The following is a 25,829-nucleotide window of genomic DNA, read 5'->3' as shown; positions in this document are numbered from 1 at the left end:
CTGGCAACAATGAGGTATAGCTGAGAAGGGTGTAGATACCATTATACGAGCCATTAAGGATGCCAGTTTGTCATAACCCTATTTTCTTCTGCTCTCTTACTTCTGGTTTACTTCACTTATATACATTACCTGCTTCATTCTTGTTGTGAGCATTTGCAGGCCTTAGAGTATGGAACCCCTGCTATACCTATGTATGTCATAGGAATTTAAGAAATAATTAGTTCTGTGAAATAAGTAGAAACTATTGTAAGCTGACTTTAAATAAAGGATGTTGATCAACAAACAGTTGATGGTAGGGCCTGAGAAAGAGAACGTAGCACAAGGTAAGGCAACGAAGAGGGGAAAGCACAACGGTATGCATAGAAAGTAGAAACGCACAGGTTTTATCTAGAAGCAGCAATCAGCAATTATATGATCCAATGAGAGAGAGTGTGGCCGAATGCTTTGGAGAGAGATTCAAATCCCAGTTCTTACCGCTTAGTATGGAAGTCCTAAGCCAAATTACTTAAAATGTCTAAATCTGTGTCTCCTCAGCCACTGAGTTAATCAACATTCTTGATTTAATGAAATATAAAAGCATAGTTGGTACTCAACAATTACTAATTCCCTCTCCAGCACCCTAATTTCATAGCAGAAGAACTGGGCCAGAGGTAGGTAAAGTGACTTGTCTAAGTTCCCATAGCCAGCGGGGAGTCAGAATTCTCTTTTTTCTCCCACTCAGGCCAGGGTTATGTTTGCTTTTAAATCACAGCATCAACTAATAAGAATAACCGTATTCAGGCAAGAGGAGTCATGCTGCAGAATGGGAGGCAGTGACATTATATAACATCAGAATTTAATTATATAACATTAGAATTTAAAAAATGAACAGTTTTATCTCAGAAACATTACACAGTAAGATATAACATATTACAACATCAGGTTTCTTACAACTTTAAAAACTTCTGAACTGGCGACTCAACGTTTAGAAATTCTTCTAGGCTATAAAGGGTATTATATTATTTAGGGGACTGCCTCTTAGAACAGAGCCTAACTCTTGTTCTTTGTAATAAAAAACAAACTCATCAGCCTGCGCCTACTTCTAAGTGAAGTTGAGTACTATTTTCTCAGTGTTCAACTTAAAAGATCTCTGGGCAGCAGACTAAAATGTTTGTTTTATAATTGCCCGCTGAACTATGATAGTTTGTTTCCAGATGGTGCCCTTCCTTCAACCTGCACAGTCTCTCCTTGTTCGGAGCTTTTCAACCTCCTGCTGATCACACTACCCCCACCCCTATTTAAAGCTACAGAGAGGAAATCCTAAAGAGATTTTCCCCCCAAGTCTCCAGCAAATTTTTGGTGACGTAATATGTGGGCTGAACTCGAGTCTCCTGAGAAAGAGAGGGAATCACTATTCAAGGGTACTGTATATACAATCTGGGTCAGCTGCAGCTGGTTACTGAATTTCTCCATGTGGCAGACAGAGCAAAGCCACAATGCTTTCTCTGCTGGATTAAAGACAGCCCGCAGACCAGGAACTTCCACTATACTACTTAAAATTACATAGGTGGCTTGTCAAATTCAATTGATTTGTGCTGTAAGAAGAAAAAGAAGTTCCTTAGTACAGCTTGGATTCAACGGTCCAAAACAAAAATGCAGTTGCCATTAAAGTCACAGACGAACAAACTTCACTGATTTTTAAAAGCAAGAGTAAGAGCAGCAAGTCTCTGGGTTTGCTTTATCAACAGATGCAAAAGGTATTATAATATTTCTTTTACTTTTATTTAAAAATTCTATGTATGTTGAAATGTATAATTATTTTACATTTGTAGTAGAAATTTCAAAATCTCTTATTAAGCAAAGAATTTTGGAATATACTACAATTTGTTTAGTCTGAAAAAGGTTTTGTTTTGCAACTTTATATAAAACTGGTCATTATATACTTTATGATGATTAATGAATTATTTGAGGTTCAATTTAATGGTATTTAGTGTATATGTTTATAGACTGATGCATACATGCTGGGTTTCAGAAAACAAGTACTTTAGTGACATAAGAAATTTTAACAAGTAACAGATTAAATGTATAAGATTTACAGCACAGTGATTAAAAACAAAGGGATACAGACTAAAGAAAATAGATGTAAACATGGTTTGTTTCTCTTTACATAGCTACAGTGTATATGCTAAAGATTTACATATACTGTGAAGATATCTTAAAGTATAGCTACAAAACACAGCTAAGAAGATATAAAATTAACTGAAAGGCTCTGCAACAATACCTCAATTATAGCATAACCAAATATAACCTAAATATTAATATTTCATATTACTAAATATTAAAGATTTAAAACAAGTCTACGGTATTTCTTGCTAAAACTCAAATTTTTAAATAGTTTCATAGGCTTATATGCAACAGTACTTTAACTTGGGCAACAGAAATTAAAACTGCTACAACTGGAATTACGTGAAAAAGCAAAGTGACTGATACATTAAAAAATCCTAAAACCTGACAGATTAGAATTGAGGAGAAGAAACAAAATGTGATAGAAGTATTGTGTAAGTCGTCAGCATTAACAATAGCAAATAAGAACCCAGAAGATACAATTACTTAAATACATAATTAAAAGACCAAAAATATAGGTCAACAAACACGATTCTTTCAATATTCTATCTGGGGGCTTTGTTTAATTGTATTACTAGAATTATGAAAAATAAAATTACTAGTTACCAACAATGAGCTTTAACACCAAAGACACTTAAATTTGTTATGATCTGGGGGTCCTCTGTCCTTTTAAAAATCAAAGAAATTCAAGGTAAGAATCTTCAACAAGCAAAAAATGGTAAAGCTAAATAGGATTTCTTCTACTTTCATGTCCTTTCCTTAAAGATTCAAAACTCTCAATACTGGGAGGATCTCTGTTAAACATATTTTACAAGAAATTCCGATAAAATTTCCAAACAATACTAGATCCGAAATACTGTCATCTCTTTCTTTTTTTGTTGTTGTCGCTATGAAAATACAGGACCTCAGTTAAACCTCAGTTCTTACTGAAGCCTTAGGCAAGCATTTAATCTGAAACCCAGATAACTATTTATCCCTTCCTTAAATATCTCCAGGGGATGAAACTGTTCTCAAGTCTCTTCCCAGAACATAATTCACAATCTAGAAGTCTTTATCTAAGGTATCTTTGGTGCTTCATAAATTTAAGTTCATTGCCTCATGCTGTTTTCAGTGCGTGACACAGCCAGTTAAATGCCTCTATGCGTTTACCATCTGAAAGGAAGTATATCCTAACTTTCATTTCTTCTCCCTACTAGCTGGCAATGTAGCAACTATGAAGAGAAATAGTACCAATAAAATTAACTCAAAGCATGGAAGGCTTTTTTTCTCCCCCCCTAAAAACAACCAAGCAAAGACATAGATTTAAACTTAAGTATACTGTGACTAATTTACAACATTCTTGTGGGACCTAGGAAAATTTTAACATATACAGAAAGGTTTTATGATGTAACACAGATTTATGGATCTTTCACTTTAAAAACTGAACATATGTGGGAAAATACAAATAAGAGAATGTTTTCATAAAAGGTAAACAGTAAATGTATTTTAAAAACTCCTTCTTTACTCATGATGTAGCTAGTCTGCTCCTTAAGAAGTGTGGTTCCTTATTCAGCTTTAGGTGACAACGAAGTCATGACTTTTGTAAAGGTTAAGGGAATTGTATTTGTTTTTTTAAAAAATAAACTTTTGGTTGTCTCCTTTAAATATTAACTTAGGTCAGAGTCTCTTATGGTAGACAAGAATTCATCTTATGATTTAATTATACAGGAACCCACAGAGAGCCAAGGCAGAACACACCAAAAGGAAGCTATTGCTATTTTAATTTAGATTTGTATTTTCACATTTTTGTTCTTCCATGATAACACGGATACAAAGTCACATTAGCAGACTTGCATTATATGCTCTTAGTTCTATGAAAATCTGTGTCTGATAGGAATACAAGATCTTCAGTCGGAATACTGTTCAGAAAAGTCTACATGTTTTGAGGTTTCATGATACTCTCTGAATTTTCCTTGTTTTGGTAGCTTATTTCATACTAGTTTATTTAGATAAAATAATTTTATGATCTAAGAGTTTCCATTCCATTCCTGAAGTGACTGAAATGAGTGCATCTGAACACTGGATACGTTAACTACGCAGGAAAAATGCTATACGTTTACCCAGCAGGCTGATGGCTTCTATTTTACTGTCTGCAGTTTTAAAAATAAACCATATCTAAATTCTATGAATCTGCAAGTATAACAAGAAATATTTTATTGGTTTTTGGTACAGGTAACTCTAGTATAGTAACTAGAGTCCTTTTTAAATAAAATAGATGACACTCGGTCTAAGTTTTCTACTAATGTCAGAAGGCGAAGTATGAAAGCAAAAAACTAAAAGTACTCATCCAAGTGTACTTCTGGCTCTCAGTCAGCAAACAGAAAGCCTTTGACACAAACATGGAATATTACTATGCACCTCCTTCCTATCTTATGTTAGGAAAAGAAAAAGAATTCTGTACATTCCATCCATTCTTTGCTTTATTTTCATTATCACCTGTTTTGCAAACATTACTCATTTCATTTGAAAACACCGAAGTAAGGAGACATGGTCTTAGAAAGCAGTAGTCATTTTTATGACTCTAGTTGAAGAGTCCATATTTCATTGATACAACCTTTAATTTTAGGAGGCTTCATAATCAAGTTAGACAGGTAACTATCAACTAACAGAATACATATGGAGGGAAAGGAGTGACAGCAGAAAAGTCTGGGATATAAAAATGATCCACAAATACCTGTGCATAATTAAGTTAATGGGTCAATGTAAAGAGATACAAACCAGGAAAAGACTGTAAAAGACACGGAACACAAAGTTAAGACTCCTCTGCAGTTACTACATGACGAGGATAAAAATCACAGGTCTAGAAAGTTATGAGTAGAAGATCTGAATCCCAGTTGAGTGTTTTAGCTCCTCCAGGTTTATTTCTTTGCAAAATGGTAGATGTTTACTTCACAGTGCTGTTGTGAATGCAAACAGTTAGCACGCGTTAAGCACTACAAAAATATAAGGGATTGCTACAGTGTTGGTGATAGAAAAAAGGTTAGAATACGTTGCCATATGATGTAGTTGTTATTGAAAAACGTGAACCCTGGAGTCTTCTGCCTGAGTTCAAATTCTGGTTTCATGTCTTAGAAGCTGTGAGGTACTTAACATCTGGATGCCAGTTTCTTCATTTGAAGATGAGGATAATAATAATCTACCTCAGAGGGTTGTGGTGAGATGTAAATGATTTAATACGTGTAAAAGGCTGAAACAATGCCTGGCACTTAACACGCACCCAATAAAAACGAACTATTGTTATTGCTGCATTGCTATTTATTAATAGCAGGCATAAACAACTTGGGACCTGGCTCCCCAAAGCAAAAAACAAGTACCTGGGTGGAAAATGGGATAGAAAACTTCTTAGTATATCCACTGCCATCCTTCAGAAACAGCAGACAGGAATCAAGTTTATAAGAGAGAGAAGGTGGGCTATACTATAGCAGCTTGTTAATGAACCTGATGGGGTGACACATCTTACTCATTCTAACTGCTACTACTCTTTAGGGAGGTAGCCTAAGAAAAAGAAAGCAGCTTTGGTTCTTGGAACTACTCTTATGGTTTCCTCGAGTGTTTCTATAGAAATTGTACTATAAAAGGCAAGTATGTATCTGCCACAGCAAAAATGGAACATTCCAAGCACACATTTTAGCGTATGCGCCACTGCTATAAACACTGACTGAAGAGCCAGGGAACCTGAATTCTAGACCCGGTTTCTAATTCTAATATTACCTATTTGTGTGGCCGTGGCCTTGGCTTTCAACATACCCATGGGAGCAAAGAGGTCTTGTCTTGAATGAGATGAGATGGTCTTTAAGGTACTTTCCAACTCTAACGATCAGATTCAATGACAGATGAGTTTCTTTCCTTGGTAATCGTTATAAAAAATTATTAGCATTTTACTAAAATGAAGTTCAGTAGAACTTCTGTTAGAAAAATGAACCTGCTGAATCATATATAAGTTTAGAGCGTATATATGATTACGATTTAGGAAACACAATTACCCACAATAATGACTGTGAGCATGCTATCATTCTTAAACTTGTCATCAATCCCAAAAGGACATGTTACAAAAACAAACAAAAAATATGATGCTAAAACTTTCTGGTTTTAGATTTGTCTAAAAATATTTTTTTAATTTGATAGATAAAAAAGATACTTATTAGAGAGGGCCAATTTAATTGAAACCGCACAATATAAATAAAAAACACAGGCAACTTTCATACTAGTTAGAGAAGATGTTTTAATTAATGCCTTACCAACATTATGTACCATTTTCCAAGCCTTAAGATAGCAAGTGAACTTTTGAAAGGTAAGAAAAGTGTCTTATCAGGGTCTCAGAAGCCGCAACAGCACCTAACAATATGCCTCAGCACACAGTGGGCACTCACCAAGATCTGCTCATTGAGCTGGGGAACAAAAAGCATTACAATAAGGTGGTAGTTGGAGAGCTCATCTCTGAAACCTAATTTTTAAACAAATAGGAAGGTGCTTAATACTGAATTTAAGAAATTAATAACTTTAATTCTGGCCCAATTTATTAACACCAATAGATATTCAGTTTTTCCCTTAGATACTTTTTTTATGTTACTGACTTTAAAAGTAGATTAATATAAATTCTTTTCTACTTTTTCCCTTCATCTTTTTTTTTTTTTTAAAGACGTCATACAACCTCGTTTCAAAATGAAGGCTTTTATCTGGACCCTAAGTGTGCTATTCTTCCTACTAATGGGCATTGGACATTGCAGAGGAGGACAGTTCAAAATAAAAAAAATAACCCAGAGGAGATACCCTCGTGCCACAGATGGTAAAGAGGAAGCAAAGAAATGTTCATACACGTTCCTGGTACCTGAACAAAAAATAACAGGGCCAATATGTGTCAATACCAAAGGGCAAGATGCAGGTACCATTAAAGACATGATCACCAGGATGGACCTTGAAAACCTGAAGGACGTGCTCTCCAGGCAGAAGCGGGAGATAGATGTCCTGCAATTGGTGGTGGATGTAGATGGAAACATTGTCAATGAGGTAAAGCTGCTGAGAAAAGAAAGCCGTAACATGAACTCCCGTGTTACTCAACTCTATATGCAACTATTACATGAGATTATCCGTAAGAGGGATAATTCACTCGAACTTTCCCAGTTGGAAAATAAAATACTCAATGTCACCACAGAAATGCTGAAGATGGCAACAAGGTACAGGGAACTAGAGCTGAAATATGCTTCCTTGACTGATCTTGTCAATAACCAGTCTGTGATGATCACTCTGTTGGAAGAACAGTGCTTGAGGATATTTTCCCGACAAGACCCCCATGTGTCTCCTCCTCTCGTCCAGGTAGTGCCACAGCACATTCCTAACAGTTATCAGTATACTCCTGGTCTGCTGGGAGGCAATGAGATACAGAGGGATCCAGGTTACCCCAGAGATTTAATGCCACCACCTGATCTGGCAACTTCTCCCACCAAAAGCCCTTTCAAGGTACCACCGGTTACGTTCATCAATGAAGGTGAGTTACCTCTTACTGTTAAAAATGGAAGTACAAGGTTAATATGTTTTATGGTTTATGAGACAATGCTCGTAATACATGCCTATTCTTCATTTTGGTGATGTAATTATACATGAACATTAAATTTTCTGTTTTTGTTTTCTATCAACCAAGAATTGATCTTAAATACACCTCTCAGCTCTAAGAGTTCATAGAAACAGTATATTTCGTGGAAAAAGTAGTCTTTCATCCAAATTCTTACAATCTAAATTACTAGCATTGAGACAGGATGAGTCCACAATCCACTCCTAACCTCTATGACCATCCTCTCGGACTCCAACTAGATCCTCACGACTGCTAAACAATCCTTTCATTTACCTCTTGATGCTCTTCCCATCACCATCTTCCTCAAAAGGAACATGTAATAATTTGCTTTCGCTCTCCTAAAGGCTAGAATTAACCCCCTCTTATCTCCACTCTCAGCACATGCACCAGCTACAGCTGTGCTTAGATTAAGTCTACTCAGGCCTAGGTTCCTTGTGCTTTCTATCTTGAAAACATTTGCACAAAACCCATGCCTTCTTGCCCTCAGTCTCACGAGGAAAAGATATCCCTCCTATTTTCCAAAGCTAAAATCCTACCGTTGTACCCTGTAACCATGTAAGTATAAGTAAGTCTTCAATACATTAAAAAACCTGAGAATTGATCCTAATATCTCTACCTCTGTTTCTAATTTCATTCCTTCTTCCCTTCATTATCAGTCACTCATCAAGGTGCCCAGAATAAAAAGATGAAGAATTCATCTTTGTTTCAGTCTAGTAATAAGCTCACTGCTAACTTTCTGAAAACATTTCTTTTACACCTACATCCAATTTCTCATAAGCCGTTCTCCTGAATTCTTTACAGGTTGATTTGTTTTCTTGGAGTAAAGGGAAAAAACCCAAATGCCCAAAAGTAAAAAAAAAAAAAAAAAAAAAATTAATTACAGTTCATTCACTTACTTTCTGAAAAGGCAGGACAAAAAACTGCGCACAGACTATGAAATAATTTTAAACAACAACAAAAACACAGAACAAAGACAAAGACTGGAAGTATGTACATCACAAAGTGGACGTGTCTTTCTCCAGCAGTGGACACCACTGACCATTCACATCTCTGCTTTCTTGGGCCTCCACATCATAATACTCTGACTCTTCCTACTTCTCTAGGTCCTTCAACTGGCACCTTTTTCCTTCTCCTATGGCTTAAAAAGGCTTTCTTGAAGATACTCTGTTTTAGAGGTCTATACTCCTTCAAGGCTACAAGTATCACCATTGCTCAGATGACTCCTGTATGGAGCTCTCCCTCTTGATTCTAACCAAAGCTAGATGTTTGCATCTGGTTATTCGACCATTACCTCACATGCTGCTGCTTCCTCTACTGAAATGCCTTCTTTCAGCTTATCTGTCAACCTGGCAGATTTCAAGGCTTAGCTAAAATAGTGTCTTAAATGTTATACCTACTCAGATTCAGACAAACGTATCTAGATGGCTCCTTCCCCAAATTGCTGACTAAGCCTTGACTATGTTTTTTACATCATATTACACTGGAGCTATTTGTTTGCATGTCTGTCTCTCTGCTAGACTGAATGCTTCTGGAAGAAAGTGAACTGTCTTTTCATGTCTCTCTCTCAAACATCTAGCCAGGATTAGGTTTGGCATGCTGTACTCAGCACATTGTAAGCACTACAATAAATACTTGAAGAACGAATAAATAAATGAGTAACTAAACCCTAAAACAATCTTTTCCCTAAACTGGCATTCTCCTTTTAGAAATAAGTAAATTATTATTATAAAAGCAATAATTACCAAAGAAAATCTAGAAAACACTAACAAACTTTGTAAAAAGGTTTGCTGAATATCCAAATACTCAGAAATAAACTACAGTTAACACTTTGGTAATAACCTTCAGGTCTTTCTCACCCCTCCCGCCCCCATAAACATGGTAATCAATATTCTTGCAACTTTAAAAATTAACTTTGTTCTTCTTTTTTTTCCTCTATGATTATACTCTCAGGATATAAATTTCTGTAAGTAAAATTGACAGGTAAATGGATTTTGACTTCTCTAGTTTGGTGTATGTTACTACCCGTTTTGGAATTCGCTTGGCTCATCTTTGACACTTCCCTCCTGTCCCACACACGCAGTCAACTAAGTTCTATCCATGTTGCTTTCCAGTCTTTCACGGATGTGTCCCTTATTTCTATTCAGAGCCAGAACTCTAACTTAGATCCAAATTATCTATGGAAGCAGCTAGAGGATAGAGACATCCTGGATTTCTAACTGGGTGACCTTGGCGGGGCTGGGGGCGGGTGGAAAGGGTTCCTCTGTGCCTTAGAATGTCTCTACTCTCTGTAACACAGACACAACATTTCTTATATTCACTGTTGAATTATCAGTTACCTTCACATGTACACACAGTACTTGTACACACATCTAAATAAAATGCCTTCCATCTATAATACAAGCTCCTTCCTGGTAGATGGATACTGTGTCATTTGCAGATGCTAAATACATGCTGGTTGACTTGATAACTACATTTTTACAGAGATTCTTAAAGTTGTCATTCCAAAGACCTTCATGAAAGTAATTTAACACATTTTATTGTACTGGAGTCATTCATTTTATAGTGTTCTAACTAACAGTAACAACTGGCTAGTGTTCCATTAAATTAGGCAAATGATGATCATTATTAAGATTTCCAAAGGAATAACGTGTATGAAATGATTACCTGGGTATAGAAAGAAAAAAAAATAATTTTTATATTCTTTTAAAATATGTCTTGTGTAAGCTTTTACTACTGTATACAATTTACCAGTAGTTTTTACATACAATTTATAAGTAAACATATCTGAAGTGTGTGAAATTTTTTTTAACTGATGGGATGTACAATTATGTAAGTATGGAGATGACTGCCATGGAGTATTTTCTGTCAGTACTGATCTTAACTGGAGATATCGCCAGTTCTAGAAGAAATGATTATTCACATATTCATACACTGACACACGAAAAATGCCTAAGCAAAATGAGATGCGTCAGTTCTAGGTTTTATTACACATTGAGCTGTAGTGCAAAAAAATCTAGTATTACAGACTTAAATCATGCTGAGGATTTAGCATACCAAAGGTCCCATTAAACAGACTTTTGCTTTAATGAAACAATGGTGTATACATCCCAAATAAACCAATCCTTAATGTAAAAACTAAGCACGCGCATAACTTTTTCTGTTATTCATTATTTATTTGTTGTTATAAGTAAACATTAACTTTTTATTTTTTTCTATAAATGTTGGTCTCTGAAATTCAAGGACATAATTAGCTACAAGGGAAACTGCACAGAATTAAGGAAGCTTGTTTCCTTTGTTATTGACCCTGGGTAAGTCACTTTGCCTGTGTTTTCTCGTTTGTACAATGAGAGAGTGCTGGTTGGACTGGAAGATTCTAACACCTCTTTCTAGTTCTAATATTCTGTGATTCTTATCAAATATAAACTACTACAAGCAACAATAAATAGACTTGCTATTTTTTCTTTACATATAACGTGCTAAAATCTTTGTTCATATTATTCTTATGTCAGACTGGAAAATATGTCTAAGCTGTTTGGGTACTTGCACAAAAAAGGGCAAAGATGGATGTCTATTGCTGTACTTACATATGCTTCTGGCACCAAGAAGTTCATATTACTGCACTCTACATGTAGGTACATGATCATTCTAAACTCTTTAAATGCATAATGTATATGTATTATTTAAAAAGTGTCCTAGCCAGTCACAAAAAAGTCAAATACTGTACAATTCCACTTATACGAGGTACCTAGAGTAGTTAAATTTGTAGAGATAGAAAGTAGAAATGGTGGCTGCCAGGGGCTGGGTGAGGGGAGGATGTGGAGTTGTTATTTGATGGGTACAGAGTTTTAGTTTTGCAAGATGACAAGAGTTATGGAGATTAACTGTACAATAATGAGAATGTACTAATGCCACTGAACTGTATACTTAAAAATGGTTAAGCTGGTAAATTTTATGTTATATATATCTTACCAGCATTTTTTTTTACATCTTTATTGGAGTATAATTGCTTTACAATGGTGTGTTAGTTTCTGCTTTATAACAAAGTGAATCAGTTATACATATACATATGTTCCCATATTTCTTCCCTCTCGAGTCTCCCTCCCTCCCACCCTCCCTATCCCACCCCTCTAGGTGGTCACAAAGCTCGGAGCTTATCTCCCTGTGCTATGTGGCTGCTTCCCACTAGCTATCTATTTTACGTTTGGTAGTATATATATGTCCATGCCACTCTCTCACTTCGTCCCAGCTTACCCTTCTCCCCCTCCCCGTGTCCTCAAGCCCATTCCCTAGTAGGTCTGCATCTTTATTCCTGTCCTGCCCCTAGGTTCTTCAGAACCATTGGTTTTTTTTTTTTTAGATTCCATATATATGTGTTAGCATATGGTATTTGTTTTTCTCTTTCTGACTTACTTCACTCTGTATGACAGACTCTAGGTCCATCCACCTCACTACAAATTAACTCAATTTTGTTTCTTTTTATTTATCAGCATTTTTTTAAAAGGTGTTTTAATGACAATTTTATATTTTCGTTTAAAATGGTTATAAGAAAAATGCACCTCAAGAGAACAAACTTACTATGAACTTATGCCAAATAACAGAATACTTTTGTTGGTTTACAATAAATAATCTCCAGAAACATTACTTTCCCTCTACCTAAAAAACAAAATGTTTGAGAATGTAACTATACACTTGGCAAACTGCCATCAAAAAATTCTTAACTGTTAATGTTATTCATTGGCTACATTTTGGGTTAGTCTTTCATAAAAGAAAACATTTTCCTTTTACAAATGGTGTATTTATAAAAGTACGTTCATTCCTTGTAGGTGAATGAAGTTGAGAAAGTTCCTTCATAGTATGTTAGAGAATAGATCTGAATACCAGGAAACTTGGATTCTGGCCAGGCTTTTCCTAGGCCCAGTTGCTTCTTTTGTAAGAGTTTGTTGTGATGATTAAATGAGGTGATGCATGTGAAAATGCTTTGTGTACAGTCTGAATATCATTATTACGTTTTTTGAGTGCACTTTCCAATATATGCCTTGCCACGTATGGGAATATAAAAGGTAAGCTTAAAAAGTTAAATTTGAAAAACAGTCATTAGAAACTAAAAAAAAAATGCTTTTTAGTGGGTAATAAGCTAATTTTCAATTATTTATAATGTTTCCTATTAGTAAATTTTAAAAATGCAATTGGTTTCAGTGGCATATTTATATTAGCACTTAAACTAAGAGAAACTAAAGAAGACTGGTTAAGCAAAGGGGCTGAAACATGATTCCATTAACCACTTATAAAAAATAATCGGTATATTCTTAAGTAACTTCAATATAAAAGCTCAGGTTGCTAACTGCATTTTAAACTTATACATTAATAAAGTAATTCATATTATTACAAGAAAGAATCTATTATCACTTTAGAAAGTATTTGCCTCAAATTTCCCATTCCAGAAATGCTGTTGAATATACTTACCTTATGCTTAACTCACAACCCAATTAAAAAGTTTACCTCTTAAAAGATTTTACTTGCTGACCAATTATTTGAACGCTCTAAATTGGTTATGTCTTTTGTCCTATTTCTCCTATCACAAAGAGCACAGGATTGGGACAAAGTAAGAAAATGAATGAGGAATTCAGCAACAAAAAGAAAACGATTTTCCTTTTAAGTAATTAAACAGTTTCTTTATAGAAAGAGAATAGGTAGGTTAAATAAAGATGGTTCCCAGTAAAGGTGCTATTCAAAGTATGAAACCTCTTGTCTTTTGTAGCCCACTGTTCTGTTCAAAATACGGGTTCTTAATGAAAAAATACATGTTGGAAAATATGTGGCATGACTGGTCAATGTTTTTCTTTCTATGATGAATCAGACCTGTTAACTGGAGTTTGTTAGTCTTATACAAATTTTAATCATCAAAGAAACTGAGGAAGAAAGAGACTGGTCCTTCAAATTCAATGTACAGAATTCCATTTTCCCGCTTTGAGAAGAATGCAATTGTGTCATAGAAGATGACTATTTCAAGATTACTCAGTGCAAGTCACAGATGTAGAAAACAAACTTATGGGTACCAGGGGGAAAGGCGGGGTGGGTAGGGATAAACTGGGAGATTGGGACTGACATATACACACTATTATAAATAAAATATTATAGATAACTAGTAAGAAGCTACTGTATGGCACAGGGAGCTCTACTCAGTACTCTGTAACGACCTACATGGGAAAAGAATCTAAAAAAGAGTGGATATATGTATAACTTTCACTTTGCTGTACCCCTGAAACTGACACAACATTGTAAATCAACTATACTCCAATAAAATTAAAAAAAAAAATTACTCAATGCAAACAAAAGGTTAATAAAATTCCTATTTTGAAAGAAAGGTACTTCCAGTCTATACCCTTTGAACCATTAATAACAAATTCCTGAATCATATATAAATATCATAGATAAATAAATCAATTAATTTATTTCTGATAATATAAACCAGCAAGTTAAAACTGGCTTCTCAAAAGTAAAGCTGCTACTTTTTTACTAGTCATTTTAAGAATTCCTGTTAAGCATTTTGTATGGTACAGAGAAAGCAGTAAAATATTTAATGTAAGAATGATCTATAACCTAATTCTACAGCAGAAAATGAATAAGATATGCAAGTTAATAATGAGAAAATATTTATGCCAAGACCAACAGTATACACTGGGCTAAGACAGGTTAATGGTTTACTTATAAAAATAAACAAATACTAAATTTTGATATTTACTATCTTTACTGACGAGAAAAAAAACAGCTATGAGCACTGCTAATTTTATCCATATGTCTTGGAAAAGAATTTCAACCACATTTTCCTAAGCCTTTATATCAACCAAGTCTAACAGGCATCCAAACTGTAAACATGAAGCCCACTACGAAAAAGTGGGTTGAAAATTAAAGTTGAAGATAATTTTAAATTTGCATAAATTGAAGTCTTATCAAATCAAAGCTGGATCTAGAAAACCCAGAACTCCCCAGTTTGCTTAAACATCCGAGGGCTTATTAAATAGCAGGAAAGGAACAAATGGCATTTTACTAATATTCTGTCAAGATTCAAAACCTTGATGTTTCTAAATATTTTAACAGCAATTCAAATAATCTAATGAAAGTCCAACTTGTGAATATATAGTTAAACATAAAATGTAAACTGTCAAAACTATACTCAAATGAGTGCAGAGCAAACATTTACAAAGATGACATTCATAGAATAAGCAAATTTCTAAAATAAGAGAGATATCTGTATGTATTGCAACAAAACCACTTCATGTGTGCCTTAACTACAACACTAATAGGTTTTAAAATAAGAGCAATGCTCCTCAGATATCCTTGACTATTGTGAAAGTGACAATTTAGAAAAAAAATCTGGTTAACGTGGTAAACAACTATGATGACTGCATTCTTAGACTGAAGAAATCAATTTCAACCGTACAGCCAACCTCAAGAGCTCTAAGTACCACCCTCCAACCACTGACATTTCAGACATGCAAAATTTGTAACTCCGCTGGAACATCAAGCTCTCTTCTGTCTCCACGCCTCAGCACATTTCACCCATGTGTGGCCTTGATCAGACCCTCTACCCCTAATGGCCAAACTCCTACTCAATCTTCACAACTCAGCTCAGATGGAGCCGACTCCAGCTCTTCCCCACAAATCTAAGTTAGCTAATTCTTAGCCAGTGTTCCCGGGTGCCCTGCTGATTCAATCAGAGTACTCAGCAAGCTGTAGTGGAGTTCTCTCCCCCCACTTCCCACTGGACTCTATGGTTGTTTCCTTATCCCTGGAGCCTAAAGATTTCTAGGCTATCATAGATGCAGAAAAGACATTTCTGGGAAAAATAATGCAGAACTGAGGAAACCACTGTGGCTGCCAGGAATCATTTAGTTCAACAAATATTTGAGCACCTAAGTGGGTTAACCTGTGGATACACAACCAAAAATTACAGTCCTTGCTCGTGAGTAAACAAATAAACACGTTACCATGCATTACACAAAATAATTTAAGATTGGACCTGGAAATCATACTTCATTTAAACTTCTCTACCCTTCTCTGACTTGACTACAATGTGTGTTTCTGTAACGTGAAGTAGCTCATACGTGACTAATAAAAAAGGAGAATAATATCAGCAAAACAAAGTGGTCATATTGATTCATATGGAATTTTCCCCAAGCATATTAATGTTCTGTGCCACAAGTAACTGCAGCTGAACACAAAGTATGCTAACAGCTAACATCAGCTGCTATTTTTAGTGCACAGTTTTGCAGAACACGAGATTTTTCAGGGTACGTTATTTTTCTGCAATAGAAATGACTGTATATTCATCTTTGAATAGTTGCGTTAAATTTATGAATTAAATAAACATTTACTACACAAGCTCCTTAAATTACGCAGTAAGTGTCAAGGTCAGCAACGAAGAAGAAAAGGGAACAAAATTACCCAAGATGACTACTTTGTAAAGCATTGTGTTAAAGGCTCTGAATACTCTGTAATTTAAATTCAATAACTGAGAAGCTAGATAGCATAAAAATAATTCACACTGAATTTAAATGGAATGTGATCTAATTTATGGCCAGTCTGAAAAGGGCAAACATTATTTTTAGAATAGTCCTCCCTAGCTTAAGAAACTATTTACGAGCTTTCACAAACTAACAAATAACCTCATGACTATAAAAGCATAAATTCTGAACAAAATTTTAGCAAATCAAAACAATCTATACATAAAAACGATAACATGACAAAGTTGAGGTTATCCCAGGAATAAAAGGTTGGTTTGACATTAAAAATACAATCCACAGAATTTATCATATTAACAAAAAAGAAAAACCATATCATCATGTCAGTAGATAAATAAAAAGCCTTTGACAAAATCCTAAATCCATTCATGGTAAGAACTCTCAACAAACTAGGAAATAGAAGGAACAAGAATTTTTAAAGTAGTTATTACGGCTTAAAGGAAACTATGTTCATAATAAATGCAAGACTGGAATCTCAGAAGAGAAATAAAAACGATAAAAAAATAATCAAATTGAAACTCTATAACTAAGACATTTAATACCTAACATAAATATAACCCAAGAAAGATAGCATTACATATTTCCAGTTTCCACAAATTTTTAATAGTAACTGTAGTGCTTACAAGTCACTGTATTATAATTTTTAAAAACCTGAAACATAATAAAAACATGGACTAGAGAATTGATCATCTCTGATTTTTGTGTGTGGTTTTCAATTTCCTTGTTATTTAAAATGTGAAGGCAACTTAGTTGATTCATTTGCTTAACAAAAATGTATTGACCATCTACTTAATAGTTAAAACAGTGATGACATGAAGTCAGAAGAAAAACAAAAACAGTCTCCATCTTCAAGGAGGAATCTAGAGGGAAGAGTTTATAGTCTCTAAGAATCCCTTCTAATGACGTAACTGTGGAACTGTTTATTTAATGAGATTAATTCTATCCCAATAAGGCCCCATAAGGGACCCTGTATATACTTGGCACAGTATAGATAACACATTCCTCAAAATTTCAACAATCCTATCATCGTTACAGTACAGACTTTCTTGGATGAATTTTACTTGACTAAACTCTCTTACTTTCACACATTTTCTAAAAATTCTACATGTCAGAATTTAAAAATTTTTAGTAAAATATAAAATTTGACAACTGAAATTTCTATACTTTTTTGGTTGTTCTAATAGATCTTTAGGGTAATTCTTATTTCTGAACCACTTCATATCTTGACATACGAAAAAAAATCAAAGCATCAAAACACTGGAGAAGGGTGAAACTAAATAATGTTCAGTAAAACTAGAAGCTGTCTTTCTTTAGATCAAAAATATGGAAATCACAAGTTGAAGAGTCAAGACACTCTACAAATGATTTTACAAAATGTTTTGTCACTTTAAAATTTATGAAAAACTTATCAGTGGATTAAAAAATAGGAAGTGAATTCATAAAACTGTGAGATAACATGGGGACAACTGTAGCACAGCAGTTCAGAGCATAGATGCTGGGATTAGAAAAAAGTGGGTTTAAGCCTATGGTTTAAAGACTAGTTAGTTAACTGTTTCATCTATAGAACATCTGTAAACTATCAGAAAGTCATTGTGTAGATTAAATAAGAAAATTACTATCAGTCATATAAATTGATACAACACTTTAGAAAGGCATTTTGCCAACATTCCTGAAGTGTATTCTTATGAACTGTTGTATGAGGGAAAACGTTAAAAGATTCCAAAAGTTTGGGAAACTGGTTTACTTCAGGGCTTCTCAGTCTTTAATATGTGAATGTATATTGTGTTTCCGAAAGGGTAACATAATATTTAGCAGTCTAAAACTTATTTGACTGTGGTATGCCATTTTCACTGAGCATCTCAAGGGACTAGTGTGTTCCACTGAAATCAAATTTTGGAAACTAAAAATTGGGCACTATGAAGAACTGTAAAGCTGTTTGTACCATTTTGATCCAGTAGATCAATCCTGCAACATTTTTATAAGTATGAAAAAATGAAGCCAATAAGAAGACACTTTGTACAGTGTTATTAATAATAGCAAAAATCAGATAAAACCTCAGTGTCCAACGGCAGTGGAATAAACATGATATATCAACATCAAAGATTGCATATTACAGCTACCGTAGGTGCTAGAATGGAGACAATGGAAACGTTTGTTAAAATAAAAAGACAGAATCCAATTTTCTATGTGTGTTAGAATTATAACAATACAAAAATGTATGTATTTGGACAAAGACTTGCAAGAACAGTGGAAGATAAAACAAGTTAATGTTCCAGATAGTGGGACTAGGGTAATTCTTTTATTTAGCTTTTTTTTAAATATAAATTTAGTTTCTTTAACTTGTATTGTGTACACAATACATAAAAAGTGGTATCTGTAAAGAAAGATACAAAGGTAAGTAAGACTCTTGACTAAAAACTACTTTAATATGGCTCTTTTCCTATTAAGTTTCCTGGCAATCAAAGATATTCTGATTATAGGACCATTCAAAGACTGTCAGCATGCAAAAGAAGCTGGACATTCAGTCAGTGGGATTTATATGATCAAACCTGAAAACAGCAATGGACCAATGCAGTTATGGTGTGAGAACAGTTTGGATCCTGGGGGTTGGACTGTTATTCAGAAAAGAACAGATGGCTCTGTCAACTTCTTCAGAAATTGGGAAAATTATAAGGTAAATCAGTGTTTCAGACGTGGGGGAGAGGTAGGAACAAAGCAGCTCTTGCAATAATAGTCATTATATGCAATAAATAAGATACACAGTTAAAAAAAAACTATCCATCTGTTTTTCATTATCTGCATTTGTCAGAAAGACAATTCTCATCTCTGGTTTTAAAGTCAAAATTAAAACGCAGAAAGGAAACTGAAGATGTACTTTAAAATGTTTCCTTTCAGTCTGAATGACTTACATATGTATTTAATTCTTTGCAAAGACTGATCCTAATTTCATTTTCTAAGAAGACAACTGCTTTTTTAATCATGACCACATTTGTGCCCATTATCAAGTACATTTAATCAGAGATAAACAGTCCTAGGAAAACGGTCATGTGCTGGAGGTCCTATACTTTATATTTACTTACTTATTTATTTAAAAGATTTTTTTGATGTGGACCATTTTTAAAGTCTTTATTGAATTTGTTACAACATTGCTTCTGTTTTATGTTTTGGCTTTTTGGCGGCAAGGCATGTGGGATCCTAGCTCCCCCACCAGGGATTTGAACCCGCACCCCCTGCATTGGAAGGGGAAATCTTAACCACTGGACCGCCAGGGAAGTTCTCTACTTTAACAAGGGGAAAAAATCCTGCAACACAACCCCCCTGAAAATACATTTAGCGTTAAGATCAGGTTTACCAAACTTATATTCTGCTGCATACCTGCAATGGCAAATGCTTACTGAAATAGGATAGTTAATTGATTTATTATGTTTTTAAAATATTAACCTACAATCTTTTAAAGAAGGAGCTTTGAAGATTACTGTTTTATCTTCTTACATTTACTAATTTTATTTCTAATAGAGTCAAAGAAGATAATTTGTTCTAGAACAGATACTATCATTTTTATTGAATATCATAAAAATGTTAGATGTCCTATTTGTTTGACTATGGTGGGGACAGTATCTATATACAAAAAATTGTTTCTTTTTATGAGTATGAGAGAAATCAGGAACCCCTTTTCAGGGCCTGGGTAGTTTACTTAGTTAATGTTTTTAGTCACTATGAATAATTTTAGTCCCTTCTGCCTTTGTCTTATTTGTAAAGTTTGGAGGTAGTTGTGCAAATAAATGCTGACAAATTAAGAGAAAGCAAAACAAAACAAAGTGATTATATGGGACTTCAGTAGAACAGGTGATCTACAAAAGTGGAAGGTCACATTACCACTTAAATTGTCAATATTTTTATGCTATCAAATGTTTAAAACTTATCTATAAAAAGTTTACTATCTCTATACTTATTCATGTAAGCATGCTCTCTGTTTATTAACAGAAAGGATTTGGAAACATAGATGGAGAATATTGGCTTGGACTGCAAAATATCTATATGCTTAGCAATCAAGATAATTATAAGTTGTTGATTGAATTAGAAGACTGGAGTGATAAAAAAGTCTATGCAGAATATAGCAGCTTTCGCCTGGAACCTGAAAGTGAATTCTATAGACTGCGCCTGGGAACTTACCAGGGGAATGCTGGGGATTCTATGATGTGGCATAATGGTAAACAGTTCACCACACTGGACAGAGATAAAGATATGTATGCAGGTGAGTAAGAAAAAACTGATGTGTATTCTCTGTAGAATCACCACTTTCTACGCATTAAATAGAACACTGTTATTAAAGTATTGCCATTAAAGTCTTTTCAGAAAGGTTGTTTTGGACTCAAAGAGAATACAACCTGCTGAAAGGAACAGCTTTTAGGAGCTCTTCTCTAAGGCAATCCCAAAGTGTGAACTCTGTGAAAAAGGTTCTGTTGTTCTAACTTGATGGGGTGGGGATGGGAAACAAAACATACTCATCTGGAAATAAAACTTCCAACTGCCTAAAATTGCTAACAAATCCCACTGGACCCCTACCACGTGCTAGACACTGTTGTAGGTGCTGAGGAATACAGCAGTGAACAAAGTTCCTGCCCTTTTGGAACTTACTTTCTAGAAGGAGACAAGATGATTTGTTAGGTGGTGACAAGTACTTTAGGAAAAGTAAAACCGAATAAGGGAACAGGGGGTGGGTGCCATTTTATGTGGGTTGGCCAAGAAAGGTAACATTTGAATGTTACCTGAAGGGAGTGAAGGAAACAAGCCATTTGGGTACACTGGGTAAAGGCACTTCTTGGTAAAGGGGACTAGCAAGACGACTGCAGCATGTGGTACAGGAATAGCAAAAAAGCTTTATTCAGAGGGGAAATAGTCTCTTTAGAAAGACTCATTTAGGCCATCACATATTTTTAATTTAATTTTCACATACTTTTGCCTTTTTAACCTAGGTTTCTGGCTCTGATAAAGACATACCCCTGAAAGTTGATTTATTTTTACATTCAGCTGTGTCTTGGCAAGCAGCGCATAGGTCTCTATTTCACACCAGCAAGAGGAAAACAAATATGATCATAATACATGCCTTATTTATAGAAATTCATTTGATTGCTAATAGTACTATTTCATATTATTTTTTTGCTATTTTGAAAATCAATTTTCCCCAAACTTTACTCTGTTTATTAGCAACTCCATATCCTTCCCTCCCCATCTCTCCAACCTCTCTCTCTTGCACACAAAAACTACTTGCATTTTATTTACCCTGCTAGCCAGAAAATTAAATCACTTAACAACAACAACAAAAAAGCAGGTACTAAGCAAAGGGCAAAATAAAAACGGCAATTCAAGTGATGTTTCAAGTAGGTGATACTTCAGCAACAGTAACAGAATAAATGAAGAAACAACACTATGAAGATAAAGGTAACTGAAATCAGTAAGAAAAACTCACATTGTTCTAAAAGTAGAATAAGTATTTGATGGTTTACAGAGTACCACACTTAGAAGAAACTTTTACTCTGATGTCTATATTTTTTCCTCAAAGGAAACTGCGCCCACTTTCATAAAGGAGGATGGTGGTACAATGCCTGTGCACACTCTAACCTAAATGGAGTATGGTACAGAGGAGGCCATTACAGAAGCAAGTACCAAGACGGAATATTTTGGGCTGAATACCGAGGTGGCTCATACTCCTTGAGAGCAGCTCAGATGATGATCAAGCCTATTGACTGAAGGGAGACAGTCTCCAATTTAAATGACATAGAACTCTATTTTTCAGTTCCTAAAAATGTAAATGTTACATGTATATTATTTTGCACAATTCATTTCTACAGATATAGTTTTTTAAATGAATTTTACTACAACTATAAAAGGGGATTTATGAATGTAGTCTCATCTTCCCTTAATATACTGCAGATTATTTGTATCTATAATCCAAGTTATTTTAAAAATATTATTGACTAATTACAGGCAAAGTTTCTTCTCTAAAATGTAAATATTTGCCACAATGTAAAACAAATTTTAGCTTTATTTTAAATCAAAATTCAATCATGTTCAAGATCCTTATCAATTTATTTAAAAACTTTATGAAAATGCTATAACTTCCAATGGAAAAATAATTTTAAGATTTCAGCAAAATAATACATTTTATTTATAAAAATATAGACAGGAAATTAGAAGAAAACTCTAGTTTTGTCAACATTCTACATTGAATAAAAGTTACTTCAAAGTGAATTTGTGCCTTTCACATGAAATGATTAAGTATGAATTCTTGACAATATATTTTATGTCAATTTCCCAAAAGAATTAAGAAACCCACAGTATTAAAATACATATCTTTAAAAACAAAAAAATAATGTATGCCGTATTTAAATGGTCAATTTATAAAAACAGAAATATACAAATGAATTTTTCAATATTATCTTCATATGATTTGCTGAACATCAAAATCTCCTGAAATCTATTTATGTTGTTATATCAGTAAAGTGTTAATATTACAAAAGTGCAGAATATTTAGTGAGCCAATGGTTTAAAGAACTGAATTATAACTCTAAATTTATTTATTAATACTTTTCCCTCCCTAATTTACTGATCTTTACTATTTAGAAAAAACTTGTCTGCTAGTCAAGTCAGAAAGCTTGGACAGCTTTACAAGCATTACTGCATACTTACGGGTGAGACTAAAACAACTTCAAGAAACTGTTAGATATTTTTCCAATACTGAGATTCAACAGCTTCAGAATGGAATACACAGGGGTTTGGCTAGTCCAAACTGCCAATTCCAGTGTGTGTGTGTGTGTGTGTGTGTATCTTTAACTCATCTTTGCAACTAACAACTTTATTACCAATCTTCCAGAACAATTTTCTTCTAGAAATTATGTTCTGCTTAGAGCTGACCTTCCCTTAATTCATTTGTGAACTAAAAATTTTAGAGAAATCTCTTGAGACTTTTGCTCAACCAATCAAAACTGAAGATAATTATCTGAACAACTCAAGTCCATCAACACGACCAATGTTTTTGCTCTGCCACATCTCAAAATAAAACTTCTGGTGAAAGAAGGTAAGAGAACATCAAACCCTGAAACCCTGATGTTATTCTTTGTTTTACCTGTGGTCCTTTCGGGATGGCGTTAAAGTCCCTCTCCACCACCCCCAGAACCAGAAGAATCTGCTGTAAGATTTCTGGGAGAAATTAGGCATCTAATTGTTTCATCAAATCTTAACTGAATAAAATTTTACTAGGGCATTCCATTTATTTGCAGAACTACAGCATTTCACTTAAACATCCAAAACCCTATTAAAGACAAGTCTTAGAGAATTTTCACAGAAGAGGAATATTATTAAAGCTAGAATCATGTGAAAGTCAACAAACTAGAAAACTGTGCTGAATGCTAACTGCCTTGGCCACAGGGTGCATTGTGCTCTCCTTTATAGAGGTGATATAGCTCTGCTCTGAAGTTCCTGGAAAGCTTAAGAATGACTTAGGCAAGTGAGTTCCTTGAGATCAAGGAATAAGAAGCAGCATTGGGCTTCCCTGGTGGCGCAGTGGGTGAGAGTCCGCCTGCCGATGCAGGGGACACGAGTTCGTGCCCAGGTCTGCGAAGATCCCACATGCCGCGGAGCGGCTGGGCCCGTGAGCCATGGCCTCTGAGCTTGCGTGTCCGGAGCCTATGCTCCGCAACGGGAGAGGCCACAGCAGTGAGAGGCCCGCGTACCGCAAAGGAAAAAAAAAAAGAAGCAGTATTATGTCATAGCTAAGCATAGGTCCTAAAGGCAGAACTGCTTGGGTTTGTGGCCCAAATCTACCAGGTACATGTGTTCCCTGGGGCAATTTATGTATTCCTGCCTCAGTTTTGTTATCTATAAAATGGAGATAACAACAGTACCTAGCTCACGTAGTTACTGTGAAAATCAAAGGAGGTAATACATGTGGTAAAACATTTAGAATAATGCCTGACACTAGTAAGTACTCAGTAGCCTTTAAGTACCAGATTACTACTGCTCATCTATGTACTTTCTGCATTACCTATCACGGTGCCTTGCATAGAGTGAGTAATAAATGTACTAAAAGAAACAATATATCCAAATTTTCAGGTGCAAAATTACACTGATACATGATCTTCATTTGCAAACCTAACAGAGCTATGTCAGCTGCTACAGCAGGTAGTTAAGAGAATGGGCCGTAAGAAAAATTAAGGTAAGAAGAGCTATAGTAAGGGATTTCAGCCTAATGAGAATCTTGTCAGAGATTAGATAAGTCACATGTATGGCAGGCAAGGTCCGATAGCTAGCTACTTTACAGGTTACCAAGGAATAAGGTATGGTTGCCTGACATTCAGTAGGATTGAGCTACAACCTTGCAGCTGGTTTACAGAAGAATTATTTATGCTTAGTTATTTTTAATAAATGAAATGAAGCTTATCCTAAAAATGACTTAGACTCTATATTCTCCACTCAATGGGATACCATCCATCAATGTCAAGGAAACTTGGCATCTCTGAAGTAGACTTTTAAAACATGAGATATTGGATAAGGCCAATATTAGAAACCATCCTGAAATTTAGTAGATATGAACTAACAAGCTCATCCTCAGGCTCCAAGTCTGGTTGAGTATAAAGATCAAATTTTCAGTCTAATATTCACTTGACTCTATGAGTCATGATACAGGAGTGCTAATTCTTCTAGCATTATATTTCTTAGGACTCCTACTGGTAATAATATAATAAGCCTGTAAAAACTTCCACAATCATGAAAATGTTTCAAATTACTTGTAAACCTTTACTAATGTGATATGATTTTTATATATTTAAATTAATCAATGGTAAGTTAAAAATGATTACACCCTAACAATTTTTTAGTCTTTTATTTAGTGTCTGAGAAAATAAGAAAAGAATGATTCCACTTACCATGATGATGCCATGACCCCTCCTCAAAAAGCCATCTAAAAATAAGCTCAGTTTTCAATTTTATCAGTGGGGTCAATAGTTATTACATCGTAATTCTATAGATAATTACAGGAAAGACTGAAGAATGAACTCAAAATTAAAACTAAGGACAGATTTCCAAAATATTAATATAATTCCACAATGCTTTCTTTGAACTATAAATGAAATGGTTATAATGCATATCTTTATAGCAAGTGAATTTAACTTCCCTTGCCCCAGTTTCTTCACTTATAATATATGAATAATATCATGTATCTCATACATTGTTGTTAAGAATTAGATAATTTATGTAAAGTATACAGTGTTGGGCATAGAGGATTAAGTTGCAAATAAATGTTACTTATTAAGATTTTTATTATTAGTCTCCTGTTAAGGTTTGCTAAAAAATTTACAAAATACATTACTGAAATATCAGCTGTTGGAAACACTACTGGCAAAGCTGCTGCAACTGGGGGAACCTGATTCTGTTTATGATTAAAATGCAGATCTGTATAGCTTCTACACATGATATTTTTTTAAAGATACAAGGCCACTAAGAGAAAAACTATGAAAATGGGAAAGAAATCAATGTAACCCCATCCCCAGCCCTTTTTTTTTTTTTTTTTTTTTTTTTGCTGTACGCGGGCCTCTCAC

At 34.6% G+C, this 25,829-nt stretch overlaps 2 protein-coding genes across 3 annotated transcripts in view; one reads left to right on the top strand and one right to left on the bottom strand.

Moving 5' to 3' along the window:
* Window positions 1–25,829, bottom strand: part of RALGPS2 (Ral GEF with PH domain and SH3 binding motif 2) — a 163,122-nt gene that overhangs the window by 44,709 nt on the left and 92,584 nt on the right. The gene's annotated exons all lie outside the window — the stretch shown is intronic.
* On the top strand, window positions 1,388–25,796 carry ANGPTL1 (angiopoietin like 1). The gene is made up of 5 exons (XM_067728754.1): window positions 1,388–1,736; window positions 6,782–7,627; window positions 18,714–18,907; window positions 20,218–20,488; window positions 21,797–25,796. The coding sequence occupies exons 2-5, from the start codon at window positions 6,805–6,807 to the stop codon at window positions 21,982–21,984; spliced, it is 1,476 nt and encodes a 491-aa protein (XP_067584855.1). The 5' UTR covers window positions 1,388–1,736; window positions 6,782–6,804; the 3' UTR covers window positions 21,985–25,796.

The sequence above is a fragment of the Pseudorca crassidens genome, chromosome 2 (genome assembly GCF_039906515.1).
Source record: "Pseudorca crassidens isolate mPseCra1 chromosome 2, mPseCra1.hap1, whole genome shotgun sequence".
Classification (NCBI taxonomy): domain Eukaryota; kingdom Metazoa; phylum Chordata; class Mammalia; order Artiodactyla; family Delphinidae; genus Pseudorca; species Pseudorca crassidens.
Note: the sequence above shows the minus strand (reverse complement) of the source record. Positions and strands in the feature narration are given on the sequence as shown.

Coding starts and splice junctions, on each gene's coding strand:
- ANGPTL1 (XM_067728754.1), top strand. CDS start 6,805: ATGAAGGCTTTTATCTGGACCCTAAGTGTGCTATTCTTCCTACTAATG. Junction 7,628..18,713: donor GGTTACGTTCATCAATGAAG/GTGAGTTACCTC, acceptor TTCTGATTATAG/GACCATTCAAAGACTGTCAG. Junction 20,489..21,796: donor AGATAAAGATATGTATGCAG/GTGAGTAAGAAA, acceptor TTTTCCTCAAAG/GAAACTGCGCCCACTTTCAT.